This window comes from Tuber melanosporum (genome assembly GCF_000151645.1).
Source record: "Tuber melanosporum whole genome shotgun sequence assembly, scaffold_43, strain Mel28".
NCBI classification, from domain to species: domain Eukaryota; kingdom Fungi; phylum Ascomycota; class Pezizomycetes; order Pezizales; family Tuberaceae; genus Tuber; species Tuber melanosporum.
The window spans coordinates 578,764-603,058 of NW_003299088.1; the positions used below are offsets into that span (position 1 = coordinate 578,764).

The 24,295-nt window shown below is 45.8% G+C and overlaps 4 protein-coding genes; 2 read left to right on the forward strand and 2 right to left on the reverse strand.

Moving 5' to 3' along the window:
* The first annotated feature begins 4,805 nt into the window (after positions 1-4,805).
* Positions 4,806-5,668, forward strand: GSTUM_00008216001 (uncharacterized protein). XM_002839910.2 has 2 exons: positions 4,806-5,042; positions 5,112-5,668. The coding sequence occupies exons 1-2, from the start codon at positions 4,856-4,858 to the stop codon at positions 5,486-5,488; spliced, it is 564 nt and encodes a 187-aa protein (XP_002839956.1). The 5' UTR covers positions 4,806-4,855; the 3' UTR covers positions 5,489-5,668.
* Positions 5,669-6,737: 1,069 nt separating this feature from the next.
* GSTUM_00008217001 (uncharacterized protein) lies at positions 6,738-7,808 on the reverse strand (the record flags this gene model as incomplete). XM_002839911.2 has 1 exon in its annotated part: positions 6,738-7,808. One exon carries the CDS (start codon positions 7,806-7,808, stop codon positions 7,488-7,490), a length of 321 nt encoding a protein of 106 aa, XP_002839957.1. The 3' UTR covers positions 6,738-7,487.
* A 234-nt stretch (positions 7,809-8,042) lies between these two features.
* GSTUM_00008218001 (uncharacterized protein) lies at positions 8,043-10,229 on the reverse strand (the record flags this gene model as incomplete). XM_002839912.2 has 7 exons in its annotated part: positions 8,043-9,082; positions 9,143-9,231; positions 9,295-9,472; positions 9,526-9,607; positions 9,663-9,820; positions 9,871-10,003; positions 10,065-10,229. The coding sequence occupies 7 exons, from the start codon at positions 10,227-10,229 to the stop codon at positions 8,187-8,189; spliced, it is 1,701 nt and encodes a 566-aa protein (XP_002839958.1). The 3' UTR covers positions 8,043-8,186.
* Positions 10,230-18,795: 8,566 nt separating this feature from the next.
* GSTUM_00008219001 (uncharacterized protein) lies at positions 18,796-22,205 on the forward strand. XM_002839913.2 has 2 exons: positions 18,796-20,426; positions 20,487-22,205. Exons 1-2 carry the CDS (start codon positions 19,440-19,442, stop codon positions 21,660-21,662), a joined length of 2,163 nt encoding a protein of 720 aa, XP_002839959.1. The 5' UTR covers positions 18,796-19,439; the 3' UTR covers positions 21,663-22,205.
* Positions 22,206-24,295: the final 2,090 nt, after the last annotated feature.

Here is a 24,295-nt window from a genome sequence, read left to right on the forward strand (position 1 = left end):
TAAGGTGATTCCTAGGTATCGGATCTCGATATTCCTAACAATTTACTCCTATCTTTATTCCTTCTTGACTAACATTTCTTCCACTTTATCTAGACAAATATTTTACCTTACTAGTTAGATTCGGCGTATCTCTCCTGTCTTTCTCATAGTTTTTTTTTTTTTTTTTTGGCTTAGGTTTATGAAATCATTTAATTTCTAAAGTTGATTGTAGTTCATCTACTGTGTTGTCCCACATCCTGGTGTTATACCACATTCCTGTATTTTACCTTACTCCCTACTGATATCCTATAGTTTCTATGACCAGAGTAGACTGCATTTTACCATCCTGCCCTATCCGGAGCCCTTCCCAGTCTCCCAGTCGGGCCCTATAAAGGCCTCAAACAATCAAGAACACTATTTATCTCCAGTACCAAGGATTCCTAATAGGCACTCTAAGGACCTGTAGAGGTGCTACATCCTCAAGATGCCATCAGCTTGTAGCTTTAGTCCATGGAGCTCTTCTTGCTCTGGGTGACGTGTCTAAGATTCATCATCTATACATCTGTCAATAGATTCCTGCATAGGATACAAGTGAATTGTTGAGTGGCAACCCACAGGAATTGGTACTCCCATTCTCCACATGACTCCCCACCAAAGACTTTACCAAAATCAAGTAACAAACCAGCTCCTCTGACCTCTTCTCAGACTTTTTCTTAAAGTATAAGCTCATATAAAAACAGTGATACTGCATGTCCCACTGCACTGTACGCAATAACCCCTAAAGAGCGATGCAAATAACAGAAGATACAGATACAGAGGATTAGAATCCATGAACTTGAGACGCTCCTTCGGGAGCAGAAACAGTTGACATGCCGGGAGACCAAATGGGTACAAAAGTGGAAGAGAAAGTGTAAGAGGATGAGGGGGAGTGTACTAGTAGCAAGTTCACAGGAGGGGAAGGATAACTTGAAATTGCATAGGGATGCACCACTCCCTCCCTCCTGCTATAGTCCACATCGTTGCTGCTGTCGTCTTTCAGGCCATCTATGCAAAGATTGGGATCGCCCAATACGAGGTCCACATGAAGAGCGAGTTCATTAGATCTAAACCCTTTAGGAGAAGTTTGGAAAATTTGGATGTGAGAAGCCAGAGGAAGTGGACAGTTTGGCAGACCTCGTAAGTTTGCATTCCTTTATGTAAAGTACTTGGGAAGATCATTAAAAATCAGAAAACATAATACTTATCCCTACTAAGTGTAACCGGTACGGGTACTCGGTTATTGGTTTTGTTTTATGTTTTGTTTTAAGTATCGTTTGATACTTGGTTTGTTTTAAGTATCATTTGATACTTGGTTTTTGTTTTATGTTTTGTTTTAAGTATCGTTTGATACTTGGTTTGTTTTAAGTATCGTTTGATACTTGGTTTTGTTTTATGTTTTGTTTTAAGTATCGTTTGATACTTGGTTTGTTTTAAGTATCGTTTGATACTTGGTTTTGTTTTATGTTTTGTTTTAAGTATCGTTTGATACTTGGTTTGTTTTAAGTATCGTTTGATACTTGGTTTTGTTTTATGTTTTGTTTTAAGTATCGTTTGATACTTGGTTTGTTTTAAGTATCGTTTGATACTTAGTTTTGTTTTATGTTTTGTTTTAAGTATCGTTTGATACTTGGTTTGTTTTAAGTATCGTTTGATACTTAGTTTTGTTTTATGTTTTGTTTTAAGTATCGCTTTGATACTTAAAGAGTTTTACCAAAGTGTATCGATTGATACCTTTGATTAGTTTCGCTCATGCTAGACATGAACAGATTTGTGTATTTAAAAGACCGCCTGTTTCTACAATGGAAAAGGCAGACTTCGATAGACAGTATTTCAATATACTTGGTTGAACGGTTACTTCTTTGTTCCCCAGTACACCCTCGAAGCCTCCTTTAGTTCTCAGCTCTCGTCTCCTCTCTGGAAGAGCAGGCCACCTGCCAACTATCGTATCTATTACCGATAACGTGATTAGCACCTTGCGAACACGTTACACTAAGATCCGTACAGGATTGGGAGAAATAGTTTTCCGAATTTCATTGACTTCCACAAGTGTGTTGGATATCTGTTTTTCCAGATCCTTCTTCTGCTAGCGGTGGAGTTACTGGCAAGTCAATTATTGATGTTTATGATTATTATGACTTTCTAGGTATATGGGAGAATATCAGAGAAAAGGCTGGAGAAGAAGAGGTATTTTTTATCATTGACAATGCTAAGACTCACTTGCCTTTTAGGAGATGGCTCAGAGGGTAGGGAATTACACTAATGGAAATTCCTGCCTATTCACTAGATCTCAATCCGATTGAAAATATTAGGTCTCTGGTGAAAGATAAGCTTCACAAGTACTACCCTGAGCTATATCTTATGAAGGGTAATGTCAATGTAGTCAAGAAGGCAAATAGTAGAGGCCATTACTTATTGTTGAGAACTTCTTGACCTAAAGGTTTTTGATACTTTAGCTCAATCAATGGTGGATAGAATAGAGGCAATTATTAAGGCTGATAGATGGTATATTAAATATTAATTTCTACTATATATTTACATCTTTTAATTTTTGTTTTTGTTTTCATGATAGTAGATTGGTGGGTGAGTGTGGTTATCATCGCCAAAGATTTTCCTCTGTTAAATCGTGATTAATTTTGTCCACATTCAATATTTATTGAAAACTAACTAACTAAATCCATGAGAAATAAATACTGGCCACACTCAGAACCTCCACCAAGCTAGTATTGAGGCCCAGTGGACTCTAATATGATACTACTCCACTCATGTCTACCCTGCATGTAGGGCCAACTGTACTCTGGTAGGCTTAAGAGTTCAATACTATTACCTACAAACTGTTCTAACTAGGTGACAATATTTAGCAAAAGAAATCAATAAATCCTAAGCATAAAACTGCTTCTTCAGAGGTGACTACAGATGACACTACTTCAGTAAATGTAATATTTTAATGATCTACAAACCACCAATCTCAAGTACTAGACTGCCTTCTCCAAGGTCAGCATATTTGAAGGCTGAAAAGAGACTTGGTATTATATTTGCAAACTTTGAAATACTTGTTATACTCTTTGGCAAGATGGTAGCACAGGGAAAGCCTGAGATCAAAGATCTCAGAGATGATCAAGTCAAGCAAATAAAGGAAATGGTTTACAGAAATACTGTCCAATTTATCAGGAGTGAAGTCTATCTCACAGAATTAGAGAAAGGTATTAAAGAAGCCAACTTGTAACAACTTGGTTTTACTTACAATTCTTCTTATACTCAAAGAGTTGAAAGGCAAGACAAGATGTAATCTTTTCTTTTCTAGACAGAGTTGGCTTCTTTAATATCTTTCTCTGACTCTGTTGAATAGCCTTCACCTTTAATTAATTGGACAGTATTTTCATAAACTATTTCTATTATCTGCTAGACCGGATCATCTCTGAAGCCTTTGATCTTGTGCTTTGCCTGCTCCAACATCTGGTCAATGGGTATGGCAAGCTTTTCAAAGCTTGCAAATATAATGCTAAGTCTCTTCTCTGCTCCAAGCATGTTGACCTTGGAATAGAGTATCTGGTACTTGAGACTGGTAGTTTGTTTCTCCTGAGTCTGTTGAATATTGTTAGAACAGTTTAAAACTTTAAGCTCACTGATATAGTGTTCTGTTCCACAGAGTTGATTCCAATTAAGCAGAAATGTGATAACTAGTCTTAGGAGGGATGAGCAATCGATTTTGTTCAAACTTGAACCAAGGACAACTAGTACATACCTGTTTTATATTTAATTATGCCTCCAATTCAAACTCTAAAATGACGCCAAGGACCGAAGCCAAAAACAGTTAGCAAGTGAATTCTCAGAGCATGGCACCTGAATGCAATTGTCTACCTAAAACATACCTATCATCAAATGTACTAACATTCGTACACTCACTTTTCGGGAGAATTACCAAATTCCCCTGTCCAAACCAGGCAAGTTCTACTAAGCAGCTTTATTTCAGTTTAGAAATAGTTGATTTTCCAGGTTTATAGGCCAATGCTAAATTCTTTTACATTTTATGATACCTAATCCCCCCAAATATATCATACATCATACATACAACCTCGCGAGTGCTAAGTTACTCTACATGTTTGACCAATGACTGTCACATTAAAACTATGATACCACTCGGGACAGCATTTCCGACAAACTCATTTTGAACACGATACCCGTATCATGTGGACATGCCGTGGACTGGTATATCTGCGGTGATTCTCATGCCCTCGGTCAGTTCATACCCTCGGCCAGATATTTTCATCCTTGGAAGAAACAGTAAATGGGAGCTAAGTGAAGCGGAATGCCCACCCGTTTTGTAATATGCTAGGAATATGCTGTAAGCGACCCAGATGAAGGATAAAAGGCAGCCTGTTTTTCCCTTGTCAGTTCCTTTCATTCATCATCTGATTTGTCTTTCTTTTCTCCTTTACATGTATTTGATCTATTAGTCTTTCGTTTCTGTCTATAAAATCTTTATATCATACAATTCTTTTGGGATCCAATACAAGTGTCCAGAACCGCTGTCCGTAAACTTGGTTTTCACAAAGCAGCATGGTTCCAGTTTGGAAAAGGGAGATTGGGCCCTGGAGCCATTCAAACGGTGATAATTTCCAATATTGGAAGTGAATTTACCCATGTCCCCAAGTTGGGATAGGTGGGGAGAAGTGGATGTTTTTCAATCGTAAATGTGGTGTTCAACAGATGGCTGACTCATCATTTCACTATTCGGGTTTAGGTGGGGAAGCTGATCAGCTATTGGGCCAACCACACACCACACTCAACTTAAACCCATGCCAACCAGAATAACCAGAGAGGGGGGCCAAAATCCAAAATGTCGGAACAAGCAAACAAGGTAGAGGGGGAAAAGGAAAAGGAATGGGAGGGGAAACAATCCCCACATCCAGAATTCCTCACGAAGGAGAATATCCACGTCGAGCTCACCAGCGCCCCACTATCCATCACTCAAGTCATGGATAGGGTCAGGTCTCCGAAAGCTGGAGCTCTAGTTTTATTTGCTGGTACCCAACCACCACACCACACTACGCCCAACCCCCCATCTTCCCTTAATTGACGAAAAGCAAATGCAGGAACAACACGCGACAACTTTGACAACAAACCCGTCGCTCACCTCGCCTACACCGCTTACACTCCCCGAGCCCTGGCGACCATGATGTCCATATGTGAGGAGGTGCTCCGGGAGCGGGGGTTGATGGCGATATGCATTGTGCACAGGATCGGCGAGGTGCCCATCGGCGAGGAGAGCGTGCTCATCGCCGTCGCGGGTAAGCATCGGGGAGAGACTTGGCGGGGCGGGGAGGAGGCGCTGGAGAAGGTTAAGGAGAGGGTGGAGGTTTGGAAGATGGAGAGGTTTGTGGGCGGGGATGGGGTTTGGAGGAGTAATCGGGATGGGAAGGTTGGAGTTAGGGTTGACGAGGGTGATGATGCTGGGGTTGAGGGGGATTGATTGATGATTAATTGACTGTTATGAGACAAATAGTTCTTTTTTTTCCTGAATTATCATTCATTCCATTGACCTGGGAAACTAAACTAACTGAGGAGACAATTGGTCACGCCTCACCCCATCATTCCGTCTCAAACGTAGTATTATATAATTTGCTCGCGCGTGCGGCACTTTTCATTCAGACCACATAAATTACCACTCCCTCCACATCAAACAGTAGGAATTAACGCTAACGTGACCCTAATACACAATCTCCTGGTCGCTATGATACGAGCACTTTAAGTTAGCCACAACAAATCACTCGGGCCCCAAAGTCGGGGAAAGAATGCAGGGAGAGGATGGGAGAAAAAAACGAACCAGTATTGCCCGGCGGCGAGTACCTAAACTCCCACCGATTCCCGCTCGCCAACCTAACACAGATATGCCCCCCGAGACCAGCCCCCCTACCCCGGAACACCAACTCCCTCTGCGCGGAGTCATCGGTGGCATTACACCCCCACCCAGCATCAAACATGGCCCTCGGATCGCCACGCCCGGTGAAGAACATTTTCGTAGTGTTGTCCGAAGCGGTATACTATTTTCCCCCACTATCAGTAGTGCACATTCCCTCCCTCTTGGAGGGGGGGGGGGACGATTCACTCACCTCGCCGTTGATAACAGCCCTCAACATGGTCTTTTGCAGAATGCCGTCCGGAGCGCGCTGAAGAATACCGCTTGCCAGCGATAGGTTGGCGACCGGCGTGCCCGCCGGGGACAGGTACAGGTGCTGGTCCCCGCCGCCCGCTTGCCAGAAGTTTAGGAAGCGATTGTTGATCTGCGGGTAGCTTGTGTTTTGTACTTGCACTGAGAAGGGCGCTGTGAACGTTGGGGTTGGAGGGTCCGTTGGTGGAGTGCAGGTGCTTGCGGGGTTGGCTAGGAGGAGTGGGAGGAAGAGGAAGAGGAGGGTGGTTAGGCAGATCATTTCTTTTGGGGATAATAGGGAGGAGGAGTGGGGGGGGGGTATCGTATGTATTGGGGAGTGTGACTAGGGAATGCGAGGAGCAGGAAGAGGAGGGGGGTGGATTATAAAGCCTCCCTCAATCTCTGGAGAATCATCTGTTACCTTTTTCCACTCCATGACCCTCTCCCTCTCTTCCCGCCCGCTCGCCCGAAGCATGATAGATCCAACAAAGCAGCAATCCCACAAAACAGTTACTGTATAGTACCCACCGTACCTGGGTCGTCGACAACATCACAGCATAACGCCAAACAAGAAGAAGCACAAACAAGTAAATAACTGTGTAAATATCTCCCGTAACACAAACGGGAAGAAGGGAAAAAAATAAAAAATAACTCCGCCAAGCAAGCCGCCGTATCATTCATTTCAGCCCTCCATACACCCCACTTCCCCTCCCCTCCTTCCTATGTACTGTACCGTGCTCGAGGACATCGCACCGCAGTAAAATATCCGTCGCCAACTGCATCGAGGTCGGGAGGTTATTCGGGGGGCTTTTTTTTTTTTTTGTGGCATGGAGTACGATACGATACCAACCAGGTTCGATATATATACTCTACTCGGGAGATAACAGTATCATAAAGTAAGGTTATCTAATTTACCCTTTCCTTTTGGGGGGGGGTGGTGGTGGTGGCTGGTGCGGGCATGCGGGCGGGACGTGCATTTAGTCTAGTTCCTGCATGCTATGTGAGTGTAACGGTAGTGAGATTACCTTGACCATGTTACTTTCTTTCTTGCGGCTGTAGGATGGGTTATTGCGCGCCCGGACTTCTTGAGGGGGGCGGGGAGGGGGTTGGTTTGTGCTCTGGTTAGACTTATCATAATAATATTATCATAATTACCATACCTACCTAGGTATGATACACAGTTATCATACCGGTTACTTGTGTTCATACGGCCCTATAGGAAGGGAATTCATTCCTTCGCTGGCTGGCTCGCTGTTCCATTTTTTTTTTTGTTGTTGTTTCGAAGAAGGAAAGAGTTGTATCATAGCGACAGATTATAGAACTATTCGGATCTCGCCTTTGTTCTTCCTTCTTTCTCGGCGCATGAGTAGTGTGCTGTACTGTGCAGTACTGTTGTTACTAGCACTTTGCGGAGCTTTTGATAGAGAGGTGAACTAGGGAGGAGGGGGTTCACTGGGATCTCCTTTCTTTCTTTGGGCCGTGGTTGGTCGGTGCCTGCGCTGTACTTGTACTTGTACTGTACTTGTATCATACAGTAAAGTACCTGGCTGGGCTGGTGTGGTTGTGGTGATTCTTGGCCAGAGGAAAATTTCAGGGCTATATGGGAATTGGGTATCATACTACCGTACTGCGAGTTAGCCATGATTTGTGATTCAAAAGAGAACTCTTGATGTGTGAGGCGGGACCAACCGGATTGCTAGCATTTGACTCTGGGCGTGAAGACATTAGAATGGTCCCCCCGTTTAGCTTATCTGTACAGGTACAGTACGGTACTGTACACGTGTGTATATATTGGGGAACGTTGCGCAATATGTTGCAACCCGGTGGAGCACATACGGTATTGGGCACCATTTCGTGTCACTGCAGGTAATTAATCTTTTCTCTAATCCTCTTTTCCCTCTTTTTATTTTATCTATTTATTAACATTGGAAGGGATTTGTGTTCGCGAGTAGCCCCTCGAGTACAATACATTAAACTTGGCTGCCTTTTCCCCCTCCCCCCCAATTACCAATTAAGAGCCCTAGGCGGGTATGCAGACCGAGTATCCTGATTTGAATGAGTAGCAGCGAAGGCCATCTGGACATCCATTTTTGGCATCACATGTTGTGAAGGCGTATGGTGCACTTGATGTGGGGGTCGTTGCGGGGGATCTAGTATTCATATTCGTGGCCTCGGGGGTGACGAGTGTGGTAGCGGGGCTTGGAACTGATGCCGCGGAGCTCTCCGTCTTTGTCTCAGAAGGCCCAGCGACAGGCGGGGCCGTCTCTGAAGGTGTAGCGGTCGATTGTTGGGAAGTGGGTGCTGGAGTACCGGAACCACTACCTCCAATGCAGGCGAATGACATGGAGGAAACATATGTCCCTCTATCCTTCGGCTGGCTCAAGTCCCAGTCCATGCTCACATACGGCCAACAAACACCCTTCCCTTCAATCCTTTGCATGTCGCCCGCCACAAGGACATCTTTAGCGGAAATCGCCTCTCCAACCTTCTTGCCCTGTGAATCGACCTGCTGGAAGAAGGTTCCCGAGAATGTCCCCGTGCATGACAATGGCACGGGATCGCAGTGTGGATTTGAAAGCTGCTCCCAGGTGACAATGGCGTTGGAAGAGTCCAGCGCAGCTACCCTGACATTCTGCTGGTCTGTTGTCGATGACTTTGTGATCCAGGTCACTTGATCGTCTCCGCTAGCTGCTCCGACCTTCGAGATGGCTTCTGGGCCTTGAAGGGTAGACTTATCCTTTAGCATTGAAATGGCTACATTATGGTTGAGCCAACGGGGAGAGCAGGAGGTATAGCCATCACCCATCCAGTCGTCCCGTGTCAAGGAAACCGCGCCGCGGGATTGCCAAGCGAAGATATATGTCGATGTTCCGGGGAATAGAGCCAGACTGCTGTAAGAGCCACCCATGCCGCCCACTATGTACCGCGATGTGTTAGAAATGAGTACTGTACAAGATAGGCGGCAGAGATACTTACTCGGTTCTCCACTGACACCGTTGGTGGTGTTCTCGTTAGCGATTTTAACGCCGCTCATGTATTGAGTTTTCGTGTTCAACCAGATGGCACTTTTTTTTTTTTTTTTTTGAAAATCAGTGTCTGTGATAAGATGAGCCCCGGAATGTAGTTACCCGTGATCCTCTGCGCAGACACTGGCGAACGGCGCAGCATCCGCCTCCTCGAGAGCTATTCCCGTGTTGTGCGAGCACCCGAATGTGCTCGAAGCGCCAGCAATGTTTTTAATCTCGCCACTATCGTTGACATATTGAATAGAATCACCAAAGTGCCCTGATGCCCCTCCGGTATATGCTACGGTACCACCCTCAGCCCAAATACTGGGAGCATCTCTTCGGGAAGCTCACCAGTGACAACAAAGTATGCGGCATATAGCCCTGCCGCCTCGGAGTACACCAAGTCACCGTTCATGTCGGGGGAAGAAGACAGCTACACAAGGCGCGTTAGTAAGTGGGACCGGTGTTTGCGATTCATTTCGACTCACCCCATCCGACTCGTGGACTCCTGGTCCATTGACCGGCCTGGTCCATGCCTTGGTGCCACCCTTGTACCGGACAATTGTAGATATCGGGTGCTCTGTCGATGGGTTGTCGATATTGACCAAGACGGCAAACCCATCATTTCTTGCCACAAGACCGCCGGCTGGACTATGTCAGCAATGGCATAGGGGTTGCATTGTAATATTCACATACCCTCTCTGGCACCGGATATCTCAACGGGCTTACCAACCGCTGCGAATGTGGCCGGGTCAACCTGCTGAATGAAAACACTAGCATATGAAGTCGAAAGGTAGGCCAAATAGGCCGATTTCCCATCAGGCGACACCTAAACTTGTCAGTAAAAGTAAAAAAAATATCCCAATCACACAATTTAGAGATCTCCGTACCGAAAAAGGTGTCCGGCGATGGTGAGGAAGACCGGTCCAGTAGGCGGCAATTATCGGATCAAAGTTGTTTCCCAGCGCCAGAGCATTGGGAAACTTTTTAAGACTCCCGGAGGAGAGTTGGCACAGCACAGCTGGAAGGAACAAAAGCCAAAGAAATATGGACATGGTCACAGTGTTTGCGAAAAAGATTGGTCAGTCAAAAGAGTGTATATGAAATGAAGGAAAGTGTGGCACTCGTCCAGGAGGTTTCTGGAGTAGGATAAAAGAGTGGAAGGAGGCGAACTGGGGAGTGATGGAGGGAAGGCAATTCATGCGGTTTCCGTGCCCTTATTATATATGCCCAGCAGGATAAGTCCTTTCGGGACCCTTTGACGATTTGGGTTCATTCAGGAGGAAATACAAGTATAGTACTCTAATGGTCCGGGCCCGGATTCCCACTGGATCCAGAGACCCTTGATTCGTTCGCTCCCGGGATAAGGAAGCGGGGAGCAGGGAAGGGTCCATGGGTTGATATGGTGTAACGGACTAATTGGTCAGTCTTTTGGTCCCGGCAGTAAGTCCACGGGGTTTCAGATTGTTAGCTTTACTACTATACGCCTTACTGGCATTCCAGAAGCGGTTGTCGTTTTTGGTTTTTTTGGTACTGAATTTTGGTAAAATACCTTTTTTTTAGCCTTCGCTAGCGTATCTACGATAACTTACGCGCGGGGTCAGCTGAACTATGATACTCAGATGCTTGTTCCCTGCCTCACCATAACTGGTGGGGGAATTCTCTAACTGGAGCACCTTTGAGCTTGGGGAATGCCTAGCTTCAAACTGCTAAGGTCCCCTCAAAAGGAAATTTTATTTCAGTCTTCTCTCTGTTATTTGGCGGATGATATGGTGGAGATTCAACCAGGAGAAAGGAAATTTTTTCGAAGTAGGCTATCGGGGTTCAAAGTTAAGTCTACTGGGGCCAAATTTCTAATATAGTTAGCAGCTGTTAATCAAAACGGGTGCAGGTTGTCGCCAACGGCACAACAAAACATATCATATCTTACCGGTATGGTTGATCCAGTTGAACGCCTGGGTACAGTACACAAGCCAAATCCGTGAAGGTTAAAAGGAAGGAGAAAGAAAGAAAGAAAAAATCACAAAAATGGGATTCCCGAGAAAACGACAAATTGTTTTCAGGAATGACAATACCGGTACTGTAGTAGTACTGTAGGACCATAGCCTACCCGTACCAGTACGGGTACAAGCACCCAGTAATATGTTTTCGTACAAGACAAGGATCAATTTGCGGGTTAACCTAAATTAACTGTGCGAAAACACATAGTATTCCCAAGTGCTTGTACCCCGAGCACGATGGCCCATAATCCTGAAACATCTCGGGAGGACGGAATCACCGGAAGTCAATCGCGGGGTCCAACCGCGCGGCGCTGGTTCGGGTTTGTTACCGGCGTTAGACCTTGCCCACCCACGGAATGATAAGGCTAGTTCGCTTCGAGCATATTATAAAATCACTTCCAATCTCTCGGTGTGATAAAGTTCGTTCAAAGGCTCCGGATCCTTTATTCGCTTGCGGTAATTCTACTTGTAGCATGCGGTCCTGCGGCGTCGGCTTCGCTGATTGTCCGGGCTTCGTGCGTGGTGAGGGTGCTCCCCGAGATATCGGATCGCGAATTGTGCACGGATGGTGTCCCCTAACTTGACCCGTTTTTAGGTATGGTTTTTTTTTTTTTTTTTTTTACCGACTCCTCCGACTACTTTTAGTACGGAGGTGCCGGTACTGTGCATATGATAGCAACGATGGCTCGTCTTCGGCTTTGCGAAGCTCGAATTCGTTGATTGGCTGGGTGGTCGACTTTCTGTCGATGGGTCTATTCCTCTAACGGGTGATGATGTTATAACTGGACAGGGTCAAACCGGCGGTCTTGCCTATCACCTCGCCTGGGAGGGTACCCGGGATTTGGCACAGATGAAGGGATCAGTGGCTGATTGCCCACGCGTCTCCGGGTTTATACAAAATTGGCGCTGCACTTATTTGAGAAAATAAAGGCATGATTCCTTGCCTTTTAACTAATATATTTGAGGGACCGGATACCAAGTTGATGTAGTGTACTAGTACGAGTACAAGTACTCGAGTACCGGTACAATACTTGAGCTGGGCCAAGGGAATTGTACCCGTACAGTACGGTACTAGCGAATTTAAAAGGGACATGGTTAGTAATGACGAGTCAGCCTCTCTCTATCTCCGCGGTGGGTTTGCTGAGGGCTCAGAATATATTGTACCTGTACTGTACTTGTACTTGTACCCACATTTAAACTGGGTATGGTACAGTAGTGGTAAACTCGCAGGAGAATTTCCGGGTAATTTCTGAGAAATTTAGCCGAGCTGGAAGTTCAGAGATGAGGTGGGCGTGGCGGTATGGTTTGAAGACTGAAGTAGATATCCATCCTTAAGAGCGCTAGCTGGTGAATTGGTAGGGTAGTTTGAGGAGAGGATACTCGAGTATGATACCGGTACTGTACATGCAAGCGAGGCTTAGCGATCCATCTTGGGAGGCGATGCCACTTGGTAGCGAGACGGCACCGGGATTATAAGTACTGTACTCAGTACGGTAGCGGTGGCACCGTACCTGCTAACCTTTTGGATGCTCTGGGCAATGCAAAAACTGGAGGGAGGTAGTCAGTGGCGGTAGGTATTGTGCAGTATGATATATACAAGGTTTTAAGCCGTTTTCACACGTGTTGATAATTATAGCCTTGGACATAAGGCATCACCTGGCCTGTCTGGAAATGTATCATACTGGTGAGGGCCCAGCAAAATCAGCGAAATTTGATCGAACAAGATCCACAGCGCTTCAAGAGCAGTGGGTAACTAGGGACTCCACGATTTAGTACTGCGCGTGTCTCTTTAGCTGCAATTAATTAATTGCGGGTTGGCCCTTGCGCAAGCCAAGGTTAGAGTGTCGAAATATCTGGATTCGTATAATACAAACACTCGGGATTTGTATGGGTGCCCCACAGAGAAAGGCACTCATTTGGGGAATTCGGGCTTGAACATGCCAGCCAACAATGCAGGACACGTCTGATTCCCCTAATACCTTGAGCTGGTATATAATGGATTGAGGCGGGCGTGTCGTTGTGTGGCTGCGAAAATGGCTACCGGTACTTTTGGTGTGAATGGGAGACGATGGCTTTTGTCAAGGCACTTGTAAAGCGCGGTTACGAGCACAGTAGGAGCCCAGAAGTCTTGGTCCAATACAACCCACACCAAAGCCCAGCACAAAATACAGAGTTAAAGCTCGTAAGTTTGGTATGTTCCACAAGCCTCGGGTGTTGCACTCTCTGCCTGTGGAACATACAAAACTTATGAGCTGTATGGTTCCGGTCGCGATAACCTGTCGAGAGCAACGCGAAACCCGCCGAAGCTTTCACCATGAATGTTAGTACCAAAAACAAAGCATGAGGTAAGAAATAAAAGCGTAGAAACATAGAGAATAATGAGGAGAATGATTCTACGATTTCAAAAACCAAATAATAAAAGAGGAAGATACCAAAAATAGTGTTCAAAAGTGAGTGATTTTGTATGAGGTATGAATCAGGGGTACTGAGACACAGGTTAGCCAAAGTCAGAAGGAACATGTAGGATATTAATTCGAATGTAAACAAGGATCAGGATTAAGTACCTACAATTAAGCTCAATGGCACACAATCGGAGAATGAAGCAGCTACTTCGGCTTGCTGCCGAAAGGCAAAACCAGAGTACAACAAGAAAGGTATTGTCACGAATGTGGCTTAGCAAGGAAAGGGTTTCCATGTGACGCATAGTTATGAGTCACAGGTATGTTGTTGTTTCACACATATGACTCATTAGGGTCATATGATTTGTTATGTGTGGGATTTGTGATGCTTTCGCACATGGCTCAAGTATGAGTCATGGGACGTGCGCCTGACAAGTATGCCTTGCGAATATGCCTTGTAGGTAAGCCTTGCGCATATGATTTATGTTTTGCACATGACCTCATTATGAGGTCATGGGTTTGGCGCATATGACTCAGTCGAGTCATATGACTTGTTTATTGCGTTATGATTGGTTTATGGGTTTTGGTACATGACCTTGCTATAAGGTCAGGGGTTTTGAGCATGTGATCACTTTGGTCACATGATTAGTTTGTTATGATTTGGTTTCGCACATGTGACCACTTTAGGTCACATGACTACAGGCGGGAAGAATACTATATAAGGAGGCCGATGCGGCCAAGGAAGATAGGTTCTTCACGCTTTGTTCTAAGTACTTTTCCTACTTATTACTTTAACAAATATAAAACACCTTTACGATCTTTATCTTTACTGCAACAATATCATTACGACAAGAAGCGCTCATCACGAAGACGAGTTAGAGAAAGCTTACGATAGACGTTTCCGATAGAAGACAAAGGTCTTGTACTATCGGTAACGTAGGTAGAGGCTTAGAGCTATTGTAAGATAAAGAAAGAAGGAGACAGAAAAGATAAGTATCGTTCCCCGTCGCCAAGAACTAACTATCTAAAAGGGGATCGTTACAGGTATCAGTAAACATGGGGAATAGCAGAAAGAATAAGGACTCAGAAACTGTTAATAGCAAAGAGTTAGTTCCAGTAGTACCAGTATGGGATTTTGGCTCAGTGAGAAAAACCTCAAGTAACTCGAATGAGGAAGAAATACAGTCAGAAGAGGAGGAGGAGGAGGAGGAGGTTGTGCCAATACTGGTATATATTCTTTAACACATATTGCTAGTGAGTATAGGGTAGCTAAATTGCGAAAAGAATAGTATTAACTTAAATGTGAAGAAGGAACTCGGAAGTGCCAGTGGTTTGGAGCTACAAATGATAAATCTTACCGACTTCGATACCACGATTACGGGTCAAAAGTGTGGAGGGCCAAAACTGCTCCGTGGCTGTGCTGGTCCTAGAGATTCTGACCAGAACTTGAGAAGGAAAAAGGCAGAGCAAAAACAGATGGGCGAAGCATATGCCGAATGCCTCCAAATAGAAACTTTATTTCAACGTCAGCAGGTATGATCTTGAGTACACATAGGAAAGGGCGAAGAGTACAATAGGAAACTGACTAAAAATTTAAAGATTCGGAATAATACTGTCCCAGGTACTGCCTGTTTACCAGTAGTAATCAAGGCTCCTCATACTACAGCACAAATTAGTATACCAGATAAGAGGGAATTAGCAGAGATAGAAGAAGGTATTACTCAACTTCAAAAACATCTCAAGTTAAAAGCAATAGAGGCTCAGAAGTTATTAAGGGGACAATGGCGGCACCGGTACAAATATGTTTTAGCATATCTGCAGTTTCAGGTACAAAATCTTAAGTGTTCACAAATGATTGCAGCGAAAGCAGTAGTAGCAACATTTGGCAAGTGAAGTTGAGTAGCCCAGAGACTGCCAGTCTGGTCAAGAGAGTGGCTAAATGATAGAGTGATTCCATGAGAGGAGTAGGAGATGTTCCAGAGAATGAGTACTCTGTATGATAATGAAGAATTATTAATACATATTCGGAATACTATTGCAGGGATGGGGGAACAACTTACATCACAAAGGTTGGTCAGAGAGGTTAGGAAGTACCTGCTTTCAGATGAGCATGAGTAGGCAGTCCTACAGGATATAGGCGAGCTTGTGTATACCGGTACTATGAGTTGTAAAGGGGCAGGACAGGCAGAAACAAAGTATAAGAGGAGGTCAATATGAGTCTGATCAGCACACCAGTGGTTGAAAAGCTTAGGCTATTAGTATAAGGATATTTGAAAAGGAATCTACTATGATGGCTATGAACGATCAGATGTGATCAGCTATCAGAATAAATTTCTGGATGTATTAGAAGCACTCAAACCTCGGATCATCCAGTATGATGAAAGTGGAAGTGAAAAGCCTCAAGACCTTCAGACTACCTCATTGACCAAGTTACTGGTTCCATGCACTCTTGATGAGTCAACCTTTAATGCCAATGATGGCAGACATCAGTCATATAATATAGTAAAGATCAAGTATACTTGAAAAAGAAGACCTGGGGGAAAGGCATTATGTTAAGTAACTGCTTGTTTCCTAATGGCCATGTCACATTACCACCAGAGATTCCGGAAGCTGTCATCAGGGTAAAAAGACTTGACCCACAAAAGCGATATGCTACCGAATTCTTTGAATATAGCAAGAATAATGATAGGTATTGGAGGTCAGAAAATCTGGTAACTCATATTTTGGATGTTGTGATTCTAATGATTGAATTGCTATACTCTCCAGGGTGTTACTCTGCTCTCTGCTTCTTCAATAATGCTACTAGTCATTCTTGTTTTGCACCTAATACACTCAAAACGAAGGAAATAAACTTGGGACCCAGAGGTGATCAAGCCTATATGCGAAATACTTTTTTTTTAATATTGAGACTGGCACACCTACAGAGCAGTCTATGGTTATTTCTGCTGACCATAATTGGTTCCCAGGTCAACCGAAAGGCTTATGGGAAGTTTTTCAAGAGCATGGCTTATAGAAAAATGGGCTCTAACTAGATTGTAGGGATAAGCAATGCGCAGGTTGTAAGGAGAGGGATAAGAAACATGCTGCTATTGTTAAAGCGCAAGGTTGTCAAAAGCCAAGAAAAAAGAATCCTCCTCTCATCAGCACCACTTACCATGCCTGGAAGCCCTGTCTGCCGTTCCACTTTACTGGAAGTGTCCAGGTTGTAAGATGTTAAAAACCTATCAAGATTGCAATCAATATTGTGCTCAGCGTCTACTTGATGTCCAACCAGACTTTCATACTCAAAAAGGGTGGCTGTAGGAGGAAATTGAGGATCAAGGTCACCAGGTTCTATTCTATCCAAAGTTCCATTGTGAATTAAATTGGATAGAATATTACTGGGGGCGCACTAAACACTTTACCCATGAAAATTGTGGGTATCACATCGATGTCTTGCAAGAAACAATTCCGCAGACTTTGGAATTGGTAGGAGGGGATGTCATTTGGAAGTTTTATTCTAAAAGCCTTTGGATAATGAAGGCCTATCAAAATAGATTGATCTATGGTACTGAGGAGTTTCAAAACACTGTATATAAGTCACATCGGAGGATACATGACAATGAGGGAGAATAATTTCATGTTAGTACATCCCTTCTTAATCACTTTTTTTTTCACTGCTAACTATGAAACAGAATCTCCCTGCCAGAATTTTATGCTCCTTACTGTGCCTTCTTGCTGGGAGAGTCCCATAGAAAAAGCAAATTATATGCTTACTAAGTATTTTGCTTAATAGCCGCTCTTACAGGTTTATCGCGACCGGAACCATACGAGTACAGTACTATGATATACTCGAGTACTGCCCTCTACCTCCTTAGGAGTTTTCAAATTGACAAGCCCCCAACACACTGTGCTGCCGAAAACAATTGGATGCTGACGTCGCCCAGAAAACTTCTAACTCAACCGCCGATGCACAAATAAAGAAGACAAGAAGTACCGTACTGTACTCGTACTGTACATCATCTGTGTAGTGCAGCGCGCCTAAAGGCTGGTCCTCGGTGAAAAAGAGAAATTGGAGCGGTTCTATGGCATTCCTCTGGCCAACCGCGGGGCCAACTTTGCTGCTATGATATCTGGCAAGTTTTTTCACTCTCATCAAAATATTGCATTTTGCACTGCTAATTTCTCCAGCTGGTTACCTGATTCAAAATAAAGAAATCACACGTTCCTTCGCCTCCAAGTTCACTACGACACGTAGGCTTTATTCCTTTGTTGTTTGTTGTTGCTGGATACTAAATTAGGGCTCGGGTTCGGTGTGTTTGGTGGACGCGGTTTGATTCTCGTTGCCCCATACTCTCATTGTATTGAGATGCAGAGGGGATGGGAAGTATTGATGAGGAAAAGGGGGTGAATGATCGCTTTTCCACGGCCTCTATTTCTATGGCAAAATGATCGCGCCTAAATGCCTTTTATTACCCCTGGGGTCACTTGAAGGGTAGCTTGACTTTCCTGCTTTCCGGGGGAGTCATAGTGGTTCTGCATATAAGGCGGTTTGTTGCTGACAAACAGCTTCGCAACCATATCTTGAGGCATCTTCTGTCATTCGGGACCCACCTTTCTAGCCATCGCGGGCGCTGGTATGTACGAGTACAGTACTTGAAGGAGGATGCGAGACCTGAACTTGTGGTGCTAATTTTTTTTTGTTTTCCATATCAGTTACGGGGCCCGGATAGGGGGTCCCAAGCTCCGGTGCTCTTTTGAAGTTCCCCGACTTAAACTTGCTACATTCGGATTCTATTGGGCAGTGCTTCCAGAAAGATACGCCTTAGCAAGACCGACTGTAGTAGCCTGTTTGCCTAAACATTCACCGTGCTGGCGTGGCGGCTCAGGGGTATTGTGATGCTGTTAGGCTCCTAAAGAAGTGCATGTGTTTAGGCAGACAGAGTCAGTTCTACTCGGGTGAATCTCCATCTAAACGTCTCAGAGTTCTCAAAGCTAATGGAAAAGGTTGATAGGATTAGCCAGCTAGGTATTTTTTCTAAATCCTGTTTTTGACGTTTCGCGCTTCAAATAGCGTTGCCACGGTAGTTTAATCCTCCGCCTGTTGTAGAGGTAACTTAATCAGGATCCAACAAATGGGAGGCCATTTCGGTCGCGTCGCGGCTGCGGGCGTCAACCCGTGCGAAGCGTCAGCCTACAAATCATTCTTGCCTCTCATATCATACAAAGAGCCTTGCCCGCCATTTTCTCGTTTGCACAGGGGGGGAGGGGCTAATATTGAGTTGCCAGTGTTAGGCATATCGATATGTGGATGTGGGGTTATCTGGATGAGTTGGATAAGATCCTCAGCTTTCCCCCCCCCAGTGGATAAGTCGAATGGGTTGGGGTGTCGAGTGAAACTCCATGAAGGGCTCTGGTAGTTTCCAGATATCGTATCTTATCATATAAAGAGGTATCATACCCAATATTAACCCTAAGGGCTATGCGCTTGCTGGATTCTTTCTCTTGTTTTCCACCTACCCATAAAGGTATTTCTTTAGAACACACCACGACCTTTGGTCCCTCAACTACCGTGACAGCTTAAAACTTCTTCAACTACAACCTTCTCCACGGTATTCTGGACAAGTCTCCTTTACATACACCACTCTTACCACTTTTAACCCATTTTTCACGGTTTTCCCTCCTAAGCCCTTCTCTACTTTCCCCAAACCCTTCCCTACATTTCCCACTTCAGTTTTTCCCCACTTTTGTTTTCCCTCTCCACCACTCTCTCCACCGCACACCACCTTTACTCTACGCTTTTTACCACAAGCTTCCCTTACCACTTCTCTCGAACCAAACACTGACCTCACTTTCAGGCGAAACTCGTTTGGAAAGAAACATCAAAATGGTTCGCACCGCAAACACCAATTCCACCAATTCCTCTCCTCGCAAAAATTCCGACAATGAATGGACTACCATCCCAGTCAAGCCTAAGCTACTTGTGTCTTTCCCTAAGCATCCCGCCGAGCCAACTTTGCACATGCTTCTCCTGCACTCCTACTTCCCCTTGAACGTTCCCAAATGGATTTGGCACTGCTACCTCGATGATGAAGTTCTAAGCCCAAACCCGCGGGGCCGTGAGCGCTACATGCGCATTCAAAAGGCTTTCACCAAGAGCGGTAACTTCTTCGCTGAGCGCGGCATTGTTCTGCACTCCCTCAACATCTCCACCTCACGCATCGTCGAGCTGTTTTTCGGATCGGAGGAGGATCTCTGGAAAGCCGATGCGCTGGTTGAAGAGTACTCCCGAGCCATGACCGGAGCGGATGGCTATATCCGGCGTAAAGAGAATATTGGAAAGATGGTCTGCCATGGAGTTTACTTTCTCGAACAATTCACTGGCGAGTTTGTTGGCAGGTGGAATCTCAAGGAAGAGAGATTGCGAGAGCTTGAGGACATGAATCCTGTGTTTGATTCTAATGGTAAGAGGGTGCTTTATAGGATTCGGTATGTGCACTACATGAGCTCCCAGGCCTCGAGTGAACAGTTGTCGCGGACTGGGGCTACTTGGGCGGTCACCTTTAGTGACTTTAGGGTTGCCGAGTGCTTCATTGATGGACATGCCGAATTCAACTTTTTCATGGATCCCTGCTCCGGAGGGCTAAAGTGGTATCAGGATAACCCTTCTAGATTCTTTCATAACCCCAACGGTTTTCGGAGGAGTTCTGGGTCGTCAAACGGTAGTGGGAGTGTCCCAGGAACTGTTGGGTCGTCTGGCGCTACTACTGCTATTGCAACTACCTCTGGAGCCAATAAGCTCATTGAGAAGAATTCTGAGGGCCCGGCGCTTATTGAGGACCCTGAGCAGGCTAAAAGTACACTGGACGTCAAAGTTAGCATCACCGAGCTGAAGAAACCTGAGGATAGGATCCTAGCTAATCTCCTTGAACAGGTTGAAACCCCGGCGGATGTCAAAGTCACTAGCATCGAGCAGCAGAAATCTGAGATTGAGCCGATTGCCACTGCTACCACTGGCGGAGCCAAGCAAGTTGTCATCAAGGAGAGGCCCGAGGTTCAGGTGGCTCCTAATACCTCATGGCAGACCGGGAGCCTAGGGGAAGTCAAAGCAACAGGCGCCGAGCAGCAGAAATTTGAGATTCAGTCGACTTCCACCGTTCCCACTGATGGAGTCAAGGAGGGGCTCGTCGTGAAGAATCCCGAGGCTCAGGCACCTACCAATACTTTCATGAAGCAGGCCACAGGTATGGAGGCAGTCCAAGCCAGTACCACCGAGCAGCAGAAACTTCAGCCATTGCAGAACTTGGTCGGAATCACTCCCACTGCCCCCATAGGCCCCAAGGGGGGTGAAGCTACGGCAGCGCGCTCCATAGGAAAGATGTGGGGACGGAGAGCCAATAACCAATCCCAAGGGGATAGAGAGAATCACTTCCCGCTTCTCCCTCCACCTCCCCCTCCCTATCGCAAGCCCATTGCAACCCAAATTCTCAGTGGCGCCCCCCCGGACACCCTCGACAAATTCTCCCCTCTCGTGCCTTCAGCTCCATCAGCTGGGGTCCTGAGACCTCCACTCACCGAGGACGCAAAGCGCCAGTACCCCATTAATCCCAGGAGGCCCGGAGCGAAGGTCACCCCACTGGCTAAGGAACCTACCTGTGGTAACAACGACAACAACAATTCTGCCCCCGCCTCTGCGCTTGTAGACCAGACAACTACCGCTGCTGCTGCTATTACTACTGCCACCAAACAATCCTACCACCAGCACCGCCTGTCAAACCCAAGACAAAACATCAATCGCAGACCGTCTGACACTGTTCCCAGAACTGCCACCACTGCTCCGACCGGTGTTAGTGTTAGCAAGGGCGGGGCTAATATAGCTCCTGTCAATGCCTCCCAGCCAAAAATCGAAAAGATCTACACTCCGGAAGTTTTAGAGAAGCGCAGGCTTGCGAAGCTAGCAACTAAGAAGAAGAGGGCGGACAAGAAGAGGGCGGACAAGAAAGCGGGTGCTCTTGAGGATGCTACCGGGGCTACTGGTTGTGGTAGTGGAGGAGAGGGCGAAGTGAAGGTTGAGGGGAAGGAGGCTGCGCAGGGAGTTGTTATTGGGTAGTGCAGCTAATAATTTTGGGGGTGTAGGGGGGGCGAAGGTTTTGTTTTCTTGATCTTTTTTATACTGCTCTTTTACTCTTGTTTGGACATCTGTTCTTGGTCGTGGTCCTGTTATAGGCGGGCTAGCTGTGGGGGAGGTGTTTAGCTGACTGACTGGCTAGAATGGGACCTGGTGAAACGGAGCAGATAGTGAGCTGGATAGAGGGGTGGTATTGATTGTGTCCTTGTAAGGGAAGCTTGTGGTCTTTTTTCTTCTCCACTTCTCTTGAGCTTTAGTTCTACCTGTCTAGATTCAACCTCTTTCATTTTCACACTTTTATTCTTCAATATCTATTTTTTTTCTTCCACTGGGCCTTGAGAGAATGGTAGAATGGGATCAACAGGGTGGGCCTCTTCTCACTTTCCAGCCAATTTGGCTCTCGATAGACTTATGTTTTCGTTGCTTTCGACTCCTTAGCACGCTGTACTAGTGTCTAGAGAATTCTGGAAGTTATAAAGTAGGGCTAGAACAACAAAATGTATGATACGGGTGTTTCGTTTATGATATGTTTTGTGTAAAGTCTGGGAGATAGTACTATGGGTATTCAGTATGAAAGCAGTAGTAATTTCACCGGTTTATCCATTTGCTCAACATTCCCTGCCACAAGTAATCCGGCACGATGAGTATGATAGCAAGCAATGATTTTACTATCTCCGCCGAGCGATTATTCCAATTGGGATTTCACGAGTGATGAGCTATGCTTACAGCAAATCCGACGGATCGTCATACTTTTCTCTTTCTTTCCTCACCCACGAATACCTTCTCTAGTACACGCCACTGCCTTCGTTCCTCCAACTATCGCCACACTCTAAATTTCTTAAACTAAAACCCTCCCCGCGGTCTTAGGGACGAGACAACCCTTCTTTACTTATTCGATTGCTACCCCCCCCTTTCCCACCTCCCCCCCTAAACCCTTCTCTACCTTTCACTTTTCTTCTCCTTTTATTTAACCTTTGCTTTCCCCCTCCCTCGTTCCATCCACCACACACAACCTTCTCTCCACACACAGGTCTTTTACCACCTCACTTTCAAACAGACATCTTTTAACACCAAACTCCAAAATGGTTAGCACCGCAAACACCAATTCCACGAGCTCCTCTCCGGGCAAAAATACCGACAATGAATGGACTACCGTCCCCGTCAAGCCCAAACTACTCGTATCATTCCCCAGATACCCCGCTCAGCCAACCTTGCACATGCTTCTCCTGAACTCCTACTTTCCAATGAGCACCAACAAGTGGATTTGGCATTGCTACCTCGACTACGAAGTCCTGAGCCCAAACCCGCGGGGCCGTGAGCGCTATATGCGCATTCAAAGGGCTTTCACCAAGAGCGGTAACTTCTTCGCTGAGCGCGGCATTGTTCTGCACTCCCTCAACATCTCCACCTCACGCATCGTCGAGCTGTTTTTCGGATCTGAGGAGGACCTCTGGAAAGCTGATGCGTTGGTCGAAGAGTACTCCCGGGCTATGACAGGGGTGGGCGATCGTATCCGGCGCAAGGAGAATACCGGGAAGATGGTCTGCCACGGGGTTCACTTTCTCGAACAATTCACTGGCGAGTTTATCGGAAGGTGGAATCTCAAGGAGGAGAGATTGCGAGAGCTTGAGGACATGAATCCTGTGTTTGATTCTAATGGTAAGAGGGTGCTTTATAGGATTCGGTATGTGCACTACATGAGCTCTCAGTCCTCGAGTAGTAAATTGTCGCGTCATGGTGCGACTTGGGCAGTTTCCTTTAGTGACTTTAGGGTTGCCGAGTGCTTCATTGATGGACATGCCAAGTTCAACTTTTTCATGGATCCCTGCGACGGGGGATTGACCTGGTATCACGAGAATCCTTCAAGATTCATTCCTAACCCCTCCGGTTTTAAGAACGGTGGTGTGTGTGTTTCTGGAGCTGCTACGTCATCTAATACTACTCCTGCTGTTGCTCCTTCTGGGGCCGACGAACTCATCGAGAAGGAGCTTGGGGGTTTGGCAATTACTAAGAACAGTGAGGAGGATGTAAGCGCACTGAACGCCGAAGTTAGTATCACAGAGCAGAACAAACCCGAGAGTCAGATTCTTACTAATCCACCCAAGCAGGCCAAAAACTCGGGAGACTCCAAACTCACCAAGGCCGAGCAGGAGGAATCTGAGTTTCACCCAATTACTACTGCCGCCGATGGAGCCGAGCAGGCTGCCGTCGTGACGTCCGAGACTCAGGTGCCTACTGATACCATCACAAAGCACTCTCCAAAGCCAGGTGTCGCCACAGCCAATACCACGGAGCAGCAGAAGCCTCAGCCATTCGAGCACTCGGCAGGAGCTACCACGAGCCCCTCTCCCGCACCTACCAACCCGGAGGCGATCAACATAAAAGAATACCGGAGAGCGAAACTCAAGGAGCAACCTCCAAGGGACGAAAGGAGCGAATTCCCTCCTCTCCCTCTCCCTCAAGATGCACTTCTATCTCCATCTCCACCCCCAGCACAATCCTCACTACCTATCCGCGAACCCGCTTCGGCCAAGATCCCAAGCAGCTCACTCCCAGATACCCCCCAAAAATCCCCTCCACTGGAAACATTAACCACAAAAGGTAAGGGATGCGAA

What these genes read in the sequence shown, in the direction of transcription:
- GSTUM_00008216001 (XM_002839910.2), top strand. Translation starts at nt 4,856, where the DNA reads ATGTCGGAACAAGCAAACAAGGTAGAGGGGGAAAAGGAAAAGGAATGG. An exon ending in AGCTCTAGTTTTATTTGCTG is followed by an intron (nt 5,043 to 5,111) that starts GTACCCAACCAC and finishes AAGCAAATGCAG; the next exon opens with GAACAACACGCGACAACTTT.
- GSTUM_00008219001 (XM_002839913.2), top strand. Translation starts at nt 19,440, where the DNA reads ATGGTTCGCACCGCAAACACCAATTCCACCAATTCCTCTCCTCGCAAA. An exon ending in AAAGTACACTGGACGTCAAA is followed by an intron (nt 20,427 to 20,486) that starts GTTAGCATCACC and finishes CTCCTTGAACAG; the next exon opens with GTTGAAACCCCGGCGGATGT.